Source organism: Podarcis liolepis (assembly GCF_965112155.1).
Source record: "Podarcis liolepis genome assembly, chromosome: 3".
NCBI classification, from domain to species: Eukaryota; Metazoa; Chordata; class Lepidosauria; order Squamata; family Lacertidae; genus Podarcis; species Podarcis liolepis.
In genome coordinates this window covers 66,005,019-66,023,769 of record NC_139557.1, presented here as the reverse complement: position 1 = coordinate 66,023,769, position 18,751 = coordinate 66,005,019, and the positions used below count along the sequence as shown (strand labels likewise).

The window sequence follows — 18,751 nt, the reverse complement described above, 5'->3', positions numbered from 1 at the left end:
CTGGCACAACGGAACACCGTGATGGAAACCAGAGCACACGGAAACGCTGTTTACCTTCCCGCCACAACGGTACCTGTTTATCTACTTGCAGCGGTGTGCTTTCGAACTGCCAGGTTGGCAGGAGTTGGTACAGAGCAATGGGAGCTCACACTGTCATGGGGATTCGAACACCAACCTTCCAATCAGCAAGCCCAAGAGACTCAGTGGTTTAGACCATAGCACCACCCGTTGTGGTATGCCTCAACGTCACTAATACATACCAGGGGCCTGAGTTATGGAATCTCTCCCTTAGATTCCCTAAAACTAGATCAAATCACTGCTCAAAGACTGATCCGCCAAAGACTGGACGACATCGATTTACAGCGAAATTATACGCTGGGGGGAGGTGTTTGTTCGCCCCAGAACATTGGTATCACTTTAACTTACTGTGTTCCATCATACCTCTCCTCCCTTTCGACTGTTGCCCATAGGCTGGCCTTCACCAAAGCGAGGTTTAACGTTTTTCCCTCCAATGTCCTGAGACATAGATTCTCAAAGGGCCAAGCCTCCGCCATGTGCAAATGTGATAAGGAGACGCCGGAGTCGCTTCAGCACATTATGTTCACTTGCCCCTTGTTCAATGTGCCACGGGCAAATTTGTTGGGATTAATCATACAGAAGCTAGAGGGTACCCCACCAAAATTCCACCTTGCCCAAATCTTGCAGGATAAGGATATCCATACGACCCTGAAAGTGGCTAGGTTTCTGGCCGCTGTCCTTACCCAAAAGCGCTGCCAAGGAGCACTACAAGCTAATTAAGGCGCAGTATGTTATTCCATCTTACAGTATTTTATTGTTATAGTGGTGTTTTAGCGGCTGTTTTTTCCCACGTGCACAAGCTGTTATTTATGTCTTGTTTTTATCTGTATGGGCCTATGGCCGTAATAAATAATAAATAAATAAATAAATACCAGGGGCCAATCTGATGGGTAGGCCCACCTTCATTTGGAAAGGAACTACATGCTCAGTGGTTGTGGTCAACCTTTTAGTGAAAAACCGCACCTGTATGGGACAGGAGCCCAGAAAAATGGCTGAGTTTTGTAAGTGACTGTGGGATGGGGGCTTGAAGATAACTCATCAAGTGATCAAGTAATGTGTTGATCAGCTCACAAAAGATTATTTCTGATTTAAACTTTTTATATGGTTTTTGATGTATAGTTTTATGTATAATTGTTGAATAGCAATATATAAATATTTTTATAAATTAAAGAATAACAACACTATGTGCAGATATGGAAACCTTTGGAGTGTTACTTTTTCAGATATGTAGTTTATATCTTAAATCATGATAACTTCACGGAGTAAAAATATAAGATCATATTCTTTCAAAGTAAATATAAAATACTTATTAGACAGTGTTATAAAGGCAATTTTAATTAATCATATGACAGGCCCAAAATATACCTTTTTACAGAAATCTTAGAAGTTTGTACAACCACACATGTGAAGGTCTTCACTTTTGGATAAACATTAGAGACATATATCACAGTTCCAGTTTCCAGTTACAAACAAAGAGCTAATATAAGGAGCCTCAATAAAATGGATATTCATTGATATTTATGTAAAACGATTACTTATTATGTTGAGATTGGCTAGATCAGAGTATAGGTTGCCACCATCAAACAGGTGCAAAAATAGGTGCAGGTAGATGATGTGCTTCCTCTTCACATTTTATTGTTGAATATGAAAGCTATTCTCACTGCGGTACTGATTTTGTATCAGTCATAACAGTGAATTATCCCATTTTAAATGTTGCCTTCTTAGTAACTAGAGAGGCTTACTGTAAGGTTTTGTTCAAACAGTGTTTCTTCAGTGGTAGAGTAGCACCGGCCCTGCCATTAGTCAAGGTGACATGACCACTTCAAGCAGCAGAGGCTAGATGGCAGCAGTAGCCCCCTGGCAGATTCTTCTAAGCCCCCAAGCCATTCCCTGTGTATGTGACATGGACTGTCCTGCCCCACTACAGTATTCTGCTGTCTCAGGTGCAATGAAGAATGCTGTCTCATCACCTGTGTTGAAGTAATATCCAACTGAGGAGTCAGGCCAGTTAAAAAAAAGTCATTCTATACTTGTAACCAGTGATATTTACCGGTACATGGCAGGAGACAAAATATTCTGAACATGTTAACTGCATGTGTAATATGCATGATTTCACTAAGGTAACCTATTTGGGGATTGCTAAATTTGTCAAATAGTATAAAGACCTTATCTTTATATCTTTAGCTTTTGTTACATGTCTCTTTACCCCGGCCTTTGTCAATTAAGGTATTTAATTTTTTATGGACCCTGCTTTTTTGCTGAATTTATATTTTTCTGTTTCATTTGGACTCATTTTACATGTTTTATAATTGCAGTGGTTTTTGCTGTTTTATATTCTATTGTTGTAACCTGCCAGTGGACCTGATGCCGAAAGGCAGCTAAGAAATCGTATAAATAAACAAGCACACTTTTTGCTGCATGTTGTGAAATGAGAACTTTGCTTGTCTCCCTCACTTCAGAGTCTTAGTGGGTCCTATGAATGTTTCATTGTTCAGTTATCCCTTCTATTTTGCTACTGTTTTTAGTAATTTACTATGTGATTTTATTGTGCTTTATATATTTTTTCATTGTACACTGTCTGTGGAGCATTTGCCCTGGAAGAGTGAAGTCAATCTCAAGTTGGTAGGCTTATGGGAGCGTTGGACATCCACACTGCAGCAGTAGCCAGGAATACTTTCTGTCAACTGACTGCCTCTAATAAGAAAGCCGCAGCCTTTTTTTATCAAATTACAGCCTCAAGAAATCAAATTTTATCAAATTACAGCCTCGAGAAGACAGGCTACTGTATTGCGATGAGATTGGGGGGGGGTTACAATGGGAGAAGGGATTTGGCAAAAACTGAGCAGAGGCACTTCGCATGTGCAGAAGCAAAGTGCCCCAGCCTTGTTCTAACTTGCTGAGTTTCATGATACTTCAGAGCAGCCTTTCCAACCTGATGGACTACAAATTAATTAAATTTAGTCTTACTTAAATTCCACTGATTTCAATAATTTAGTGTGGATCAAACCCTCAGATTACAACACTTTGGGCTGCCCTGAATATTCGCCTTTTTCGGGCAAAAATAGTGATTTTGATGGTGTAAAATATTTCCACAAATATCCCTTTAGACTATGTAAACATTTACCATCACCATCCAGTCATGTTCAGTGCCAACATGCTGGCTTGCAATTTCCTATTCTCCAGCTACTGCTTCTTCCTTCTGGATGGTGATGGTAATGGGGATGATTTAAGGTGGTCCGCTCAACTTATTTGGTGGGTGGTGTTGCGTTGATCCGTCCCAGGGGCAGAGACTGGCACCCTCCCCGCCGCTGCTTGTCCACGCCGTCAGCGCTGTATGGGGCCCTGCTCAAGGGGCGGGCCCTGGTGACCAATCAGCACCAATGGGGGTGGAGGTGGCCGCGGAGAATTTAAACCCTGGCACAGCAGGGAAATTGAAGCCAATCAGGGATTAAATAGTTGATGGAATTGCATCACAATGCTAAATATGGTCAATCAAATTTGGCTCCATGATGGCATCACTGAAAGCATAAGGAGTTAACTGAAAACAAGAGAGGACAATATAAATGCACATGTGACGATGTCCCCTTTTACTGCTAGGGATGGGGAGAAGTTAAGTTCAGCAGACCTGCATAATCCACATTTACTGATGCACAGGCAACTAAGTTAGTTCTGGGTATAAGCTTTCGTGTGCATGCACACTTCTTCAGAACATGCACATGAAAGCTTATACCCAGAACTAACTTAGTTGGTCTCTAAGGTGCTACTGGATTTTTTTTTTTATTTAGTTATTTCATCTACGTCAGACCAACACTGCTACCTACCTGAATCAAGGGCAAATGCTGCTATTCTCCTATTCTTTGAAATTTGCACTACTCCAAATTTTGTGAAGCAGTTCTCTAGCCAAACATACAAAAATGCATAAATTATGGGAAAGTGTGCATAAAATGCATATACTGGTGATGTACGATTGTTGGGAAAAAATCCTTGCAATATTCACATTAGGCAAAATTGCATATAAAAATGTATATTCCGAACTTTCACCATGACTGAAAAAAATCCCACAAACTGATGTGTAAATGTGAAGGACTGAATTTAAGATCAGGGAAAAAAACCATAGAAACTGAAATAAAATGAAGCTGACAGATTTGCCCATGCTTACCCACTGTAGGATCTGGGTTACATCCTATGCTGTTCTGGAGCTTTGCCTGATCTCAGGTCAGGAGCGGTTTTTAGGGGGCTCATGGGGCTGATGTCAGGAAGAGAGAGCAGTAAAGTCCCTTTGCACAAGCATCCTTACACTTGTGTATCTTTGGATACAACTCTGTGGGTATCTATGTCTTAGTGGAGTGAACTCATACACCCTGGAGATATTTGCCTGTTTCCAGTCCCCGCTGCCCATTGAAGCCCAGCCTGAAATGCTGGTTTTAGGAGTAAAAGATCAAATAGCAACAGAATGGGATATGGTGCAGAGAGCTGCAACTGGTAGGATCATTTAAAAACTGGATGCCTTCATTTGTCCGTGCCAAAGCATTTTTAGCTAAATCAAAGCCGCCATTGCATACAATGTTTTTCAGTTACACATTCTCCAAATTCAATTCTGTTACGCATTTCCTTCAATCCCTTATATGAAAAGAAATGTAATAGAAAAAGGTTGTTAAAACAGCATGGTAATAATTGAACAATGATTTTGATTATTAGAAAAGAAACCTACACAAAATCCGGAAACTGGGGGAAAGAAAGAAAAAAGAAAAAAAAGCATGAGAGGACTAACAACAATGGTAGACCGATTCAAGCACCATAGAAATTTCTTTGCCACAGGTATGGTCTTTCAGTTATCCATAATGAGAAATGGTCTGAATACTTTTTCCAAATTTGCCTTTACAGGTTTTTTTTAATTCTGGTGTGTGCAAGATTTCTAAAAGAGATGCATCCTTTATTAAATACATTTGTTTAAAATACATGAAATAACAAATTATTGGAGCACTGGTTATTTTCAACAGCATAATTTCACATGGCAAAAATATCAGCAAAATCAAGCACCCTATTATAAGGGAAGGCTTAGCTTATTAAAAATGTTTCAGCACAGCTTACAAACCTTCAAAGATCTATAGTATATTTTTAAACAATGCAATATAAAACATGATCGAAACATAAAAATATCGATAATATATTTGTAGGACGATCATCCAGTGGCAGTTATTAGATGTTATACAGCACATGTTCTATACAGTTACACGCACACACACAAAGACACAACATACACTCATTCTCTTGCCTCTACCATGAATCTAGTGAGCCACGGTTAGGAATTGCTTTTTGCTTTAAAGTAGTAACTGTTGCTCAAAATATATAATTATTTCATATGTAGTTGTTTCCATAGTAACACAAACAAACAATGTAACCACATGGCAGATGCATCAGATTATGAAAGTCGAGTTGGTAAATATTGTTTTGCTACAGGAAATGTAGTGTTAATAATTTAGCCACTTGGCTTGCAATCATCTACCAAAGTGCAAAGGCTCAACACTACAGGAATTTCTGCCTTGGTTCTCATCAGCATCCCTTTCATGTCTTCACTGTGTTTATTCTGGCTCTTTTTAAAATCAGCGCAAGGGGGAGCGGAATACTAAATCAGAGGTTCTAAACATTCCTTATAAACTATATGCTCACATGCTATTTTTGCTTCTCTGACACAAACTTCACATGACAACTTGTTATTTCCAGGTCACTCACTTAAGAAAGCATAAGAAAAGATATACCCAGGTGTGCTGTCCGCAGAGAAGTCTTTTATTCCTTCCTTTCCAAGGGAACGTTGCTGCATTCAATGAAGATGTCCAGCAGTGAGATGGATGCTAAGGTCTCCTCTGTGGTTTGTGTTATGCAGAGTCCTATTCAAGTGTTGCCAAGAGTGTGTGTGACAGTGTGTGTGAAACGTTGTGTACTGTACTTATTACCCCTTTGAATTTTGTTTTTGCTATAGAAGTCGTTGATGGGATTTGTGCTTTGTCAAAACGCCTACTGTCTTCTCAGAATACAATACTTTGAAAACAATACAATACTTTCCCTTTAAAACACGCGCACGCGCACACACGCACACACACAACAAGTAAAGAATTGAAGCCCTCTAATAGATTTAGTGCAGGATACACATTTGTTCGTTGTTGCTGCTGCCCCTCCTATACACAACACCATGTTGGTGTGCCTTCCCTTGCTCTCGCACGGCTTGTGCTGCTTTGCCCCATCAAACCAAAGCTGACCAAGGAGACGTGGTCCACTTGCTTTCATCACCACAGCCTCCGTTCTACAGGGTTGATGAAGTTTGCTTATAATCCCTCAGAACAACAGAGGCATATGTTGCAATGGGAGGTGTGCAAAGCACTGATTCAGATACCGGGGAGCTGGGCACAGAACTGCCTGAGGCCACCGAATCTCGAAAAGGAGATGGAGGCGTCAGTGCTGGTGAGTCTTCCAGAGTCAGTTTGCTGGTTGCCTGCTCCTCTTCCTCATCTTCATCCTCCTCTAGGTTCCCCGGCCGCTCATACACATACCCTTGGATAAGCTTAAACTTTTCATTTTCTTCTTCTTCCTCCTCCTCCTCCTGCCCCTCTTCTTCAGCTGGGGACGAAACTATCTCTTTGCTGAATGTACCCATTTGGAGTGGCAGCACCTGCTGCTGCAATAATGGAGGGTGATAGATAGGCCTTACTCCGTTCCCGGCACCAGGTGCGGGGATCACAGAGTTGAAGTCCGGGATGCCAGTGGCAAATTTGTTGACCACGCCTTGCAGCTGCTCCATAACGGATCTCTGTGGTGGTGGAGGTGGTAGGATTTGGGGACTCTGCTCGGACAAGAACAGGTGGGTTTCCTCTGCTGTTGCCTGCAGGGGAGGCGTCGCCATGATTCGCCGATGCACAACCATGGAAGGACTATTTAGTTGGCCAAAGCGCACTGGCTCGCTCTCCTCTTCCTCCACCACATTGTACAGAGTCTTACTGCTGATGTCTGAAAAAGTCAGGCTCTTGCCTTGGCCTGGATAGCTTTTAGTCAAGGGCTTGATCACTGCGGTCTGATTGCATCCTGGCTCTTTGCTCTTCACATGCACTGAGAGTCTGTGCCACATATGTTGTCCCTTGGGAACGTCTCTCCCACCTGGTTCAGACCAGGACACAGACTTGCCGTTGGAACTATGAAGAAAGCAAAGATGGTTGGTTTGCGTTTGCTTCAGGAAAAGAGAGGCAGCAATAGAAAAACTGTCCTTAGTTCTGTTCTGTAATATTGCCTCCACTCAGAAGCAATTACAGCGAAATACTACATTGAGAAACAGCAAAAACTTTTAAATCTAACACTTTCTGCTTTTTATAAAAGGGAAACCAAATTATTCCTTGTTGTGGGGGCAACATGTTGCAGAACAGAGGTCACAAATGAGGCACCCATAGGTGCCAATGTGCCTGCCAGTGCCTTCTGTGTCACTCAGTAAACAGTCCCTCAAAGATCCACAATATACAAGAGATTATTTGCTCAAATTCTCCTACATTGAGCACACCTGCTTAAACATTCCCACAATTTATTGTATGCCAGGACTGGATACTTACTATCCCTTTCAATCTGAACATTGAAGAAGTGCAAAGGGCATCTCTCTTTGAGCAAGTATGGTGGCCGCTGTAGGTGCTCCCCTCACTGTGAAATGATGAGGGAGTACGCCTGCACCATTTTGTGGTCCATCTGTTTTAGATGTGGCAGCCATTTTGTCTTATGCCACACCCCTATGACAGCAATTTTGTGACTTGCAACAAAGGCACTTTCTCAAAATTCCAAATGTCAGGCAACTTGGATGACTTCAGTTATTTTGGTTTCAAAGTTCCCTGCAGGGACAGGGAACCGCTAATCAATGTTAGATTCACTTTACCTGAAAGTTTTGGAAGATGCAATCCATAATCATTAGAACTCATGTCTAAATCTATGGCAGTAGAATTAAAATATTTAATGTTATATTCCCACGTGCCATACACTTTGCATTTCTGGGTCCCATCTAAGCTTGTATTATGCTTTTTTCTCTGCCACATTTCATTTCTCAGGCAATTCTAGTATACAGAATCCCAGCTTATTCCATCATGCTTTAAAAATAATGATCAGTGTTTGGTCCACTCATAATAAGTATATTGAGGTTCATGATCAAGCTTATTCCCTTGAAATGGTAAAAATCTTATATTCAAATTAAATTTGACTAATGTTCCTCATACAGGTTGTTGTTGTTGTTGTTGTTATTATTATTATTATTATTATTATTATTATTATTATTATTTTAAAAAGCACCAATGGAAGAGATTTCAAAGGATTCCGTGTCCTGTGGAAGGAATTGTGTATTGATGTTTTGAGTAAATCTGTTTTGTCAGAACTGGAACCTGCAATAAAAAGTTGATTTCTCCTTTATTTAAATGATGCTTTTAGCTATTTTGGACAGTTACCATGTTCCATTATACAGTTTGTAATTACCGTTGGGAGCTTTAATTGTGTCTTTAAGACATCGAAATAGTTTTACGTCAATTGTGACTCATGATGGCAGTTTTTAAGGGAATACCAGAATGTTAACTCCATTCTGAAAAGTAGAAAAACTTGAAGAATTTGGAACCAGGTTATCCCCAATAATAACACCTTAATTGCCTGGTCACTCAGGAGAGGCATTCTTAGAGGTGCTGTATGTTATTGATGTCCACTATGGCCTTTAGTGTGGTGTCACTAGCCTTTGGAATATACTCCCAAATCAATACCAGGCATGCATCTGGAATTTAGGTGCCATGCTTAAAACTCATGTTTCACCCAGGCTTCCCATGAGGGGGTGAACCAGCTATGTTGATGTATTAAGCTAATGTACTTATTTGTGATATTTTTGTACATGTTTTATGCACATAATTTCAGTGTTTAATTTACAGCTGTTCACCAGCTGGTCTCCCCACCCTTAACATTAGTGGTTATAGACATTTTTTGCAAACAAACCATATACTAAACTATTTTCTTCTTATCCTCACTAACAGCTTAGTGGGACTTAAGTCCCATTCATTTTATTTATTAAACCCAGCTCCCACCCTTCCTCCCAAAGGAGCCAGAGGCGGCAAACACACAAATGGAAAAACAACAAAAACATATTAGAAAGCATTCCAATACAGACATAGACTGGGGGAGATCTCTACTTAAAAGGCTTTTGTTGGAACTTTCAGCAGACTTAATACCAGCCATCTTGGGGTGCTTCCAGACAGGGGCCTGCTATTGCAAGTAGCTTGTTCAAAGCACATTAACTTCCACACATTCCTGTTTTTTCAGTCATGGATATTCATTGTTATTCTGCTGCTTGCTGTCTACACAAGTGGGTGAAGATTGAGGAAATGTACCTGGAGGGCTTTCCATCTCATTCCCCTCAATCACTCATTTCCAGCCCTCCAATGCAGTTGTTGGGCAAGTGCAATGGTATTCTCTCTCTCTTTGTGTGTGTGCACAACTTTTTTAAAAACAACAACAACCCAGGAAGTGCTCATGAGCGCAAGAGGAAATATTACCAGCCAGAACATGCAAAATGGGAATTTGTGATTTGAGGGATGGGTGTGAGCAATATCCATTTCCACTTTTTAAAAAAATACCGAGGACTTGCTTCTGAGTGATGTTTCTCTAAGCCTAGTACAAGAGTGATACTGAGATCTTGCACAAGATCACTGTATTGGTTTTGTTGATAATAATTAAAAAGACAGATGTATGTACTGTGAATACAACCTCTGAGGTAATTGCCATGTGTATTTTTAGGAGATCTTTTGAGAAAAACTCATAGCAACTGGTTTGCTGAATTCAGGTGTGCCCTCAGCATGTGGCAATCTCTGGAAATAGGCAGACTTGCATCATTTGAGCCACTGAAAACAGAATGGCTCGATGAGTGTGGCATTAGAATCCATCCACCCAAATGTCACAATGTGTGACAAACCATGGACCGAGACTAAATGAATGTGCTGAAAAGTGACTGCAGATCACTAAGGTTTATTTTTATGAATCAGATTTTCCATGGAAATGGGAAATCTGGACTAAAATTTTTAAAAGTATGGGCTGACATTCTGTTGACAAGGATATTGTGTGGGTGCTACAAAAAAGAATTGTGTGCATGAGCAGCACCAATTACCCAGTATAAACTCCTGTCTGGAAGCATCCTTAGAGTGAACTCAGAAGAAGACTTAGCAGCCTATTCACATAGAGAAGAGCTTTTTCAATGGTGGCTATTGGGATGGAGGCTTCCAGTGACTTGGTTATCATGTGCATACCAGACATAGCAAATTAAAAGCATGATTATTTAAATGTAGCCTTGGTACATCCACGCAGCACAAGTCTGCAAAAATCTACAGTGTGCATTTGGCCCGCATCTAATTTGTATCACTTGAATAGATGTGGGAATTGATAAAAACAGCAAGGCAAAATTGGCTCAAACTATGTGACGATTAGAATTCTACCTATCAGACATGATGTCACTCATCTTGCCCATCTTGCCCATTTTCTCTATCGCTGTATATGTCCATGACCATAATGAATTCATTCATTCATTCATCTTGCCCATTAGAGACACAGAAGTTTGAAGGGGTCCCTCTCCACCAATTACGTTTAGAACAAATACACATGGTACAAATTCAGCCTCAGTAATCACTAAGACAAAAAAATGTAATAAAACACAAATGCAGACATATTTGACACCTATGACTATTCAATACAATTGTGTGTGTAAGTAAGTACGTAAAAAGTTTCAAGAAGTGTGGGGGAGAATGCAAGGTTAGCCGCAGGAACAACCAGTTGCCCTGGAAAAACCAAATATAAAAATATTTTAGAAACAAGGGTGTGCTAATAATATGGCAACAGCCAGAAGATTGAGACCATTGGGTACAAAGGCACTGTAAACAGTGAGACTCAACACCACATCAATTTAAAAGCAAGGGACACACAAAACTTTAAGCAGGACTCAGGCATCATGACACAGTGAGTCCTAAAGGTATGGATGCTAAGGAGATTTGTGGCACAGGCAATCTGTTGTGTCTTGGAAAGGAGATGAGGCAAGATTTTGCTCTCAGGTAATGAGTCTCTAAAATATGGAGAGCTTTTCCATTTGGGAAGGGCTTAGGGAGAGTTAAGGAAGAGCTAGGAAGGGGGATAATTGGAACTCAGTGATAAAATGCATTCTTTTCTGCATAAAGATAGTTCCTGGTTAATTTCCTCACACTCGTTTCCTAGTTCTGCTGGATCTCCCAGTGGCCTTTGATACCTTTGACCATGACATCCTTCTGGACCGTCTTGAGGGGCTGGGAGCTGGGGGCATTGTTATACAGTGGTTCTGCTCCTTCCTCCTGGGCCGTGTTCAGAAAGTGGGTGGGGGGGATGAGTGTTCAGACCCCTGGGCTCTCACTTGTGGGGTGCCTCAGGGTTCTGTCCTCTCCCCCATGCTTTTCAACAGCTACATGCAGCCACTGGGAGAGATCATCGGGGGATTTGGGCTGGGTGTTCACCAGTAAGCGGATGATACCCAGCTCTACCTCTCTTTTAAATCAGAACCAGTGAAGGTGGTGAATGTCCTGTGTGAGTGTCTAGAGGCAATTGGAGGATGGATGGTGGCTGACAGATTGGGGTTGAATCTTGACAAGACAGAAGTACTGTTTTGGGGGGACAGGGGGCGGGTGGGTGTGGGGGACTCCCTAGTCCTGAATGGAGTTATTGTGCCCCTGAAGGACCAGGTGTGCATCCTGGGAGTCATTTTGGACTCACAGCTGTCCATGGACTTGTGTGACTAAGTTCTGAAATTCTTTATTTGTATAGAATGGAAGACAATAAACACTACACTATAAAACATTTTTGAATAGTTATACTGATACCGTAATACATATAAACACAAACAGAAAACCTACCTGCATGATATACACAGAACTAACACACTTTTAATTTCCATTTTAACAAGGCTGCTTTGATGAATTTAATCTGCTTACAACAGAACCATGCTTTGAAATAGGAAATCCTAATGGACTTTTGATATTATGGCAGGGATGATTTTCTGTTAAGGAAAGGTCCAGTATAGCTGTCCTTACATATAATTCACCAGGACCTGTTTCCTAGCAAATCATGTTTTAATTCTCCTTACTCAGAAGCAAGATCTGCTGGATTTGCACTCTACATAGATAAAGGTTTGTGATGCAGTTATAGTTAGATGGTTCTAAATGGTGTTTCAGTCACTGTAACTGACACTTTATGATATGCTGAAAATCTGGGAGCTGCCAGTAAATACTGTATTGCAAATCCTGCTTCATTCATACTATGCCTTTGTTACATATCTTCAGGTGCCAGGAAAAAACATTCCTCCTCTCCCAGGCCTTTGGCTAATTAAACAATCTACAGTTTTTAAACTGTGTGTGGAACGTGGGCAGGGGTGGTGATGGTGGTTGTTTCGTTGGTTCCTTTTTTATTTTTATATTGTAAACCCTCCTGTGATCCCCAGACGAAGGGTGGTATAGAAATTTAATAAATATTAATAAAATATACCAGAAATAGCTGCATACCAAACATTTGTTTTTAAAAACTGCATACAAGAGTTTGTTAGACTTTCAGTCTGATTCAGAGATTAACAGTGCAATCCCAACCATGTCTACTCAGAAGTAAGTCCTATTGAATTCAAGGAGGCCTACTATCAGGTTAGGATTGCAGCCTAAATTTCACAGGCCTTGGGAATTTGGCTAGCCTTGTTGAAACTCTTTTTGCTTCCCTCTAAAGCAGAGGTGGAGAACCTGTGGCCTTCCAGGTGTTGGTGGACTCCCAACTCCCATCACCATGGCTATTTGTGAGAGATGGAACTTGTGGTCTATTAATAGTTGGCAGGCCACAGGTTCCCTGCCACTGCTGGAAAGTGTTGAGTCTAAACCTAAGGATGTTTCTCCTAAGAAGTTACATCAGAATGTTGCTGTGGGTTAAATTTGGTGGTTAACTCCAGAGATTTGATCTTTGTCAACTGCATGGAGAGGTTCCCCAGAAAACCTGGACCCCTAGTATGTATGTGGTGCTGGTGAGATGCTGAATTTGCCAACAATACAGCTTGTCAGTCAATAGCATGCGTGTTTCCATATCTTCTAGGTGGGGATGCACATCCTCTATGCAAAGAGTATTTTATCACATTGTTGGGTTTTTGTTTGTTTCCTTCACTGAGTATTTTGTCTGAGTAGGAAAGTCAAGGTTTGCTTTGAAGATTCAATTTGGGTTTCAGTTAAACTCTGTTAAAACAATGAAATGACCACTATATCTGTGAAGTCGCTTTTTCTTGGCTAACAACTGTTCCACAGCTTCTGACACATTATTATTTCTACTTGGTTCATGTTCTCACTACTTTTGTCTGTCACTACCTTCTTTCTCTGTGTTAAATTTCCCAACCAGAATACTGCTGTTCTCATTATCAGCTTGATTTGAACTTCAATAAAACTAATTGTCTCCCACTTTCTACCACAAGCATCATGTTGGAAAACATACCTCTTCTATAATGACTATTTTCTTCTCCTTTTCCTAACATAATTTTGCTTATTAACCACTTTTCATCAGCCCCAAATCTGTGACTTAGCACCTACTAATCTGTAAACACATGTTAATGTGACAAGAAAGGGAAGAATCAATTGGGTTTAATTATTACTTTCAAAAGTAATAATTAAAATCTTCTATCTCATTGCTTGAGTGTTTGCACTTCAAAATTCCTGTATGACCATAAATGGTCGTCAGCATGAAACTCTGTGTTTTGCACACTCCGCCAAACCAGTGTTCTGTGAAAACCTGAAGCCGAAGTTCACCAACCCAGGCTGTCAAGAAGAATCGGGCACAGCAAAGTTGCAGCAGCCACTAAAGAAAATATAAAGCCGTCATTGAAAGTAGGCAGGGTGGCTTCAGCTCCATGCAAACTCTGAACAGGGGAAAACAGTGTTGGCTAAAGGACGGGGTTAAGTTAAAACGAACAAGAAAAGTACGTATTTTCGTTTTGCAATTTGACCAGCAGGTGCTGGAAGTGACAACCATGGGGAGAAAAAAAGAGTTTCTTTCAAAAATTATTCCACAGTGTCCTTTGAAGAATATATGGACAAGCAAGAGTCAAGGCAGTGTGAAAAATGGGACACATAAGCAACTGTTCCATCATTAATGGCATGCACCACATTTGTCCCATTATCCGGAATGAGAAAAGTCATGAGAAAGAGAAAGCAATGGGTAAAAAATAGAAATAAAAAAGATATAACAACAAACACCACTGTTTGTCATGCAGCTTCTCTTACACATTCACTGCAGTTTGGGGGTTTTCAAAGCTGCACATGGGCCGACGGACACTGGCTGGTGGGCGAGAATTCTGGCTGCCTCTTCCTGAGGATTGAAAAGAAAAAGACACCCAGTGAGTGGTTATCCACATGCACATTCATGGCAGCTGTACCACTCAGTTGGGTGCTTGTCCCTGGCCTACTTCCAGCCTTCCTTGTGCTGCTTCAGGTGTCTTCTCCAGGTCTGCATGACTTAAGTGGTTCTATCTACCCTATTCACCATATGGTATTCCTTTCTTCTTTGCCTACCAAGGTGCTATGCATTTAAAAATGAGGGTGGTTATGCAGTGGACACAGTGCTGTGTTTCGGATAGGGGGCAGCCAGGTGGAAATCCCTGTGCTTCATGGAATGGGCAATGCACTAGCACCCTTAACATAACTTCCTTCCCTATGTTGGAGCTAAAATAAGAGAAATGTATAATGGTTGTCCTCCAGAGCTTCCTACAGGAGAGCAGGAAAGAAATCTATAACCTCCAGATGATAATAATGGTGCTGTGCATGAGTGGAAACACCTCTTAGTCATGCTTGAATAGCTTGTAATTAGCTATTTGTTTGGTTGCCTGTGGTGAATTAGACCTGATTCTGAGCAATCACAGAGTCAGCTGGTTCTTTTCTCCCCTTGGACTACTGATTGTCAGAAGTAACTAGCACAATTAACATGTAGGGATAGCTAGGTTTAGGGGGGAATTTTGTGGGGTAGTAATTTATTTGCAAGGTGGGTCTATATGCCACATTCATATTGGAACTTGCACAATATATGGAGGTTTTCCTTTCCCAGTGATTGAGTGCTTGGAAAGAGGGCACATATATTCTACATCCCCCTTTTTAGATTGCTGATAGCTTTCGCAGTGCACGGGCCCTGCCTTTCCATAAAACTCATTGTCACTATTTGCTTTTCTGATTTTTTAAATTTTTATTTTTTTATATTTTCTTTAAGAATTTGTTTCCAAACTCAGAGTCTCAGTAAGGGTGATATTTTGGGCCATAGTAATGAGGGAGATGACAAATTAAAGCACAGTACATTTACTGATAAAATTGCAGTTATGTCACCATCAAAAGTGTCACAGGAACTTGAGGGGAAAAACAAAGTACCTGAAGTCAGCATAGGCTAGCACTTACCTGAGCTGGTGTGAGGATAAGAATATTCACAAACATTCTGTGCTTCATTTACTGAGCTGCTAGAGTGGAACTACTAGCCTGCCCCATTCCCCACTGCCACTTTTTTTTTGCTAGAATAGTAGGCTGGTCACGGTTTCACATTATATTTGTGAAAATTATGTAGATAAATTTGTTACTTTAAAAATTATCCAGTTTCTTGTTTCAGTTTCTGGCACACCCCTGAGGCTTAGTGAGGCAGTTGCATCAGGACAGCAGATATGGGACAGTTGGGATGGACAGCATACCTGGGTCCATGAGGAGAGCACCACCCCTCCCCCTTTGCCTTTCCCCCTCTTCCTCCGCTCCACAGGTCTCAATTTGGTCTCATTTTTCTCCCTTTTTTCTCATGGACATCATTGCGGGGGGAATGGCAAAGGTGGTCAGTGGGGTTGGGGGCTGGGGAGGATTTGTTATCGGGGTGGGGGAGGAGTCGGCAGGGTGGCATTTTCTGTTTTGCCTCAGTGGCAAAATGTCCTGGTTTCAATTTGTGGACAAGAATGAACCAAACTGTAAAAGTGACGGAGCAGACTGTCTAAACCAGGCATGGCCAAACTTGGCCCTACAGATGTTTTGGGACTACAGTTACCATCATCATCCCTGACCACTGGTCCTGTTAGCTAGGGATGATGGGAGTTGTAGTCCCAAAACATCTGGAGGGCCAAGTTTGGTCTAAACCTTGCTTCTCCCTCCCTCCTTTTTATGTTAATTTCTTATTATAGACGTGTGTGTTATATTGTGCTAACATTTGTGTCATATTGCAAAGACTTCACAATAAACTGCTACTTCTGGTACAAATATTCTTACAACTCTGGCCTAAATTTTCAGTGTGAATGGGGTGAAGATGCAAGGATTAATGAATTTAGAAGAAACTTGTTGGAATATCTTACTGCAAAAGGTTTCTTGGACTCCTGGGGAACTATTTGGTTCTCATGTATATGCAAAAGTTGCCCTGTAAAGTTAAATAGATATCTCCCTTTTAATGTATCTTGCTTGGAAGTTATGATTGGTTGGAATCCTATAACTATAGATATGTTAATTACATTACATTACATTACATTTCTATTTTCTTCTCTTTGATATACTGTGCAGTGGCAAGCTGCCAATGCAATGTTCCCAAAGTTAAATGGAAATATTTTCTTTTAAAAAGTCACGAATGCTACTTTTCTGCTGGCTTGGACCAGCTATTAAGTCTAATCAGGATTTTAATGTCAGCTAGAAGGAGGTGATTTAGTGACCGTGAACTACTGCAGCCATAAGCCGACATAGCATTACGTGCTATTAGCACATTCAGACTTAGGAAGTTTTTTTTTGGGGGGGGGTGTTGATGTGTCCGTTTAAGTGGGGCACTAAACTACATACTATGGAAAGCAGGGTGGCCACTTACATGCCACTAAAAAAAGAGAAGACTGTGACCAGTTGATCTATGTGATTGCTCAGTCAGCTCTCTAGGTGATAACTGTTGAAGGGCAACTTCTAAGCCTTGTACTCTATCTTCACATGGTTCTTTGTCTTTAAACTTGACTTGGGCTGGACAGTCCTACAAACAGAGGACTGCCCTCTGACTTCTCTTCAAAGGTAAAGGTAAAGGGACCCCTGACCATTAGGTCCAGTCGTGTCCAACTCTGGGGTTGCGGCACTCATCTTGCTTTACTGGCTGAGGGAGCGTACAGCTTCCAGGTCATGTGGCCAGCATGACTAAGCTGCTTCTGGCGAACCAGAGCAGTGCATGGAAACGCCGTTTACCTTCCTGCTGGAGCGGTACCTATTTACTTGCACTTTGATGTGCTTTCCAACTGCTACGTTGGCAGGAGCAGGGACCGAGCAACGGGAGCTCACCCTGTTGCAGGGATTTGAACCACGACTTTCTGATCAGCAAGCCCTAGGCTCAGTGGTTTAATCCACAGCGCCACCCGTGTCCCTCAAAGAGTGTCTTCAAAGAGAGGACTCTAAATTAGGCCACATAGCCACCATAATGAGAAAGTTGCTCCAGGCCTAATTCTCTTGCATCTGCCAGCTAGGAAGAAGAGGTAGGTGTTGGTGCCTGGAAATATGTGATAGGAAGGCTGTTCAGCAGAGGCAGAGAACTTCAGATCTGGGAGCAAAATATGGCTCTTTGGAGATCTTTATTCAGTCCTCAAAACTCTCCCCAGATCACACCTGCTCACTGATCTAGCTCCATGCTTTCCTATAGTGCTTTTGCCTGGATGAAGTGTGTCTTTGTACCAAGCAAATGAACCTTGCTTGACTGGATGAAGAGCTGTGTGTATGTACAGTGGCGTAGCGTGGGGGGTGCCAGGGGTGCCAGCCGCACCGGGCGCAACATTTGGGGGGGCGCGTTTGGCCGGCCCTCCTTGAGGAAGCAGGAACCCCACTGTCCAGGCGGAGAGACCTCCTCCCGCCGCCAGCCTTCGGAAGGCTGCTCCGAAGCCTGGCGGTGGGGCAGAGAGCAGTGGCGTAGCGTGGGGGGTGCAGGGGGTGCACGCCGCCTGCCATGCCGCCCTGGCTGCTTCAACCGCGTCCGACAGCCGGCTCGAGGCTCCTTCCGGCCGGGTCTCCCGACGGGGCGCTGCGGGCGGAGGCTCCGGCACCAAGCGCCACGCCGCCCAGGCTCGGGTCGCTGTCTGGACGCGCGCAGCCCGCCAAACGCGCTATCGGCGGCGCTCTAGTGCCTGCGTGCCAAGACCGCCCACCCGCCCCGACGGGGTCCCCCCACCCGCGCCGGAGGCCGGCCGACGCACTGGCCCCAGAGCCGCCCCCTCCCCGCACCAGAAAGAAGCCGCGTCGGGACTAGCCGGGCCGGGGAGGGAGACTGAGAAGGCTGCGCCGCGACGCCCAAAGATGCGCGTCTTGGCGCAAAGGGGCCCGCGGCACCCAGATGCGGAAGGGACCCTCTCCCCCTGACCCGCCACTGAACTGCAATTTCCAGCTCCCTTGGCAAATCCCAGTCCCCAATCCCCAATATGCTTTATTTGAGGCAGGGGTCCTTTAATTGCAAAAACAACACCACGGAGGGCAGTAGTCACCACGACGTTTGCCCCAGAGTAGAGCCGTCAGTATTAATGACCATGGTTAGGGGTTAGGGGGCGCAAATTACTTGCCTTGCCCCGGGTTTGGGGGCGCAAATTACTTGCCTTGCCCCAGGTGCTGATAACCCACGCTACGCCGCT

General features: G+C 42.6%; 1 protein-coding gene across 4 annotated transcripts in view; it reads right to left on the bottom strand.

Moving 5' to 3' along the window:
• Positions 1-1,397: 1,397 nt before the first annotated feature.
• The window catches only part of GRM1 (glutamate metabotropic receptor 1), a 182,900-nt gene continuing 165,546 nt past the window's right edge, over positions 1,398-18,751 (bottom strand). For 3 of the 4 annotated variants that reach the window (XM_083496254.1, XM_083496255.1, XM_083496256.1), the window contains one exon: positions 1,398-7,262. In XM_083496254.1, coding sequence (XP_083352380.1) covers positions 6,380-7,262 — 883 coding nt within the window. In that variant the 3' untranslated portion in view covers positions 1,398-6,379. Of the gene's footprint in view, positions 7,263-14,387; positions 14,473-18,751 lie in introns of all 4 variants that reach the window. The other variant, XM_083496258.1, reaches the window with a different exon arrangement.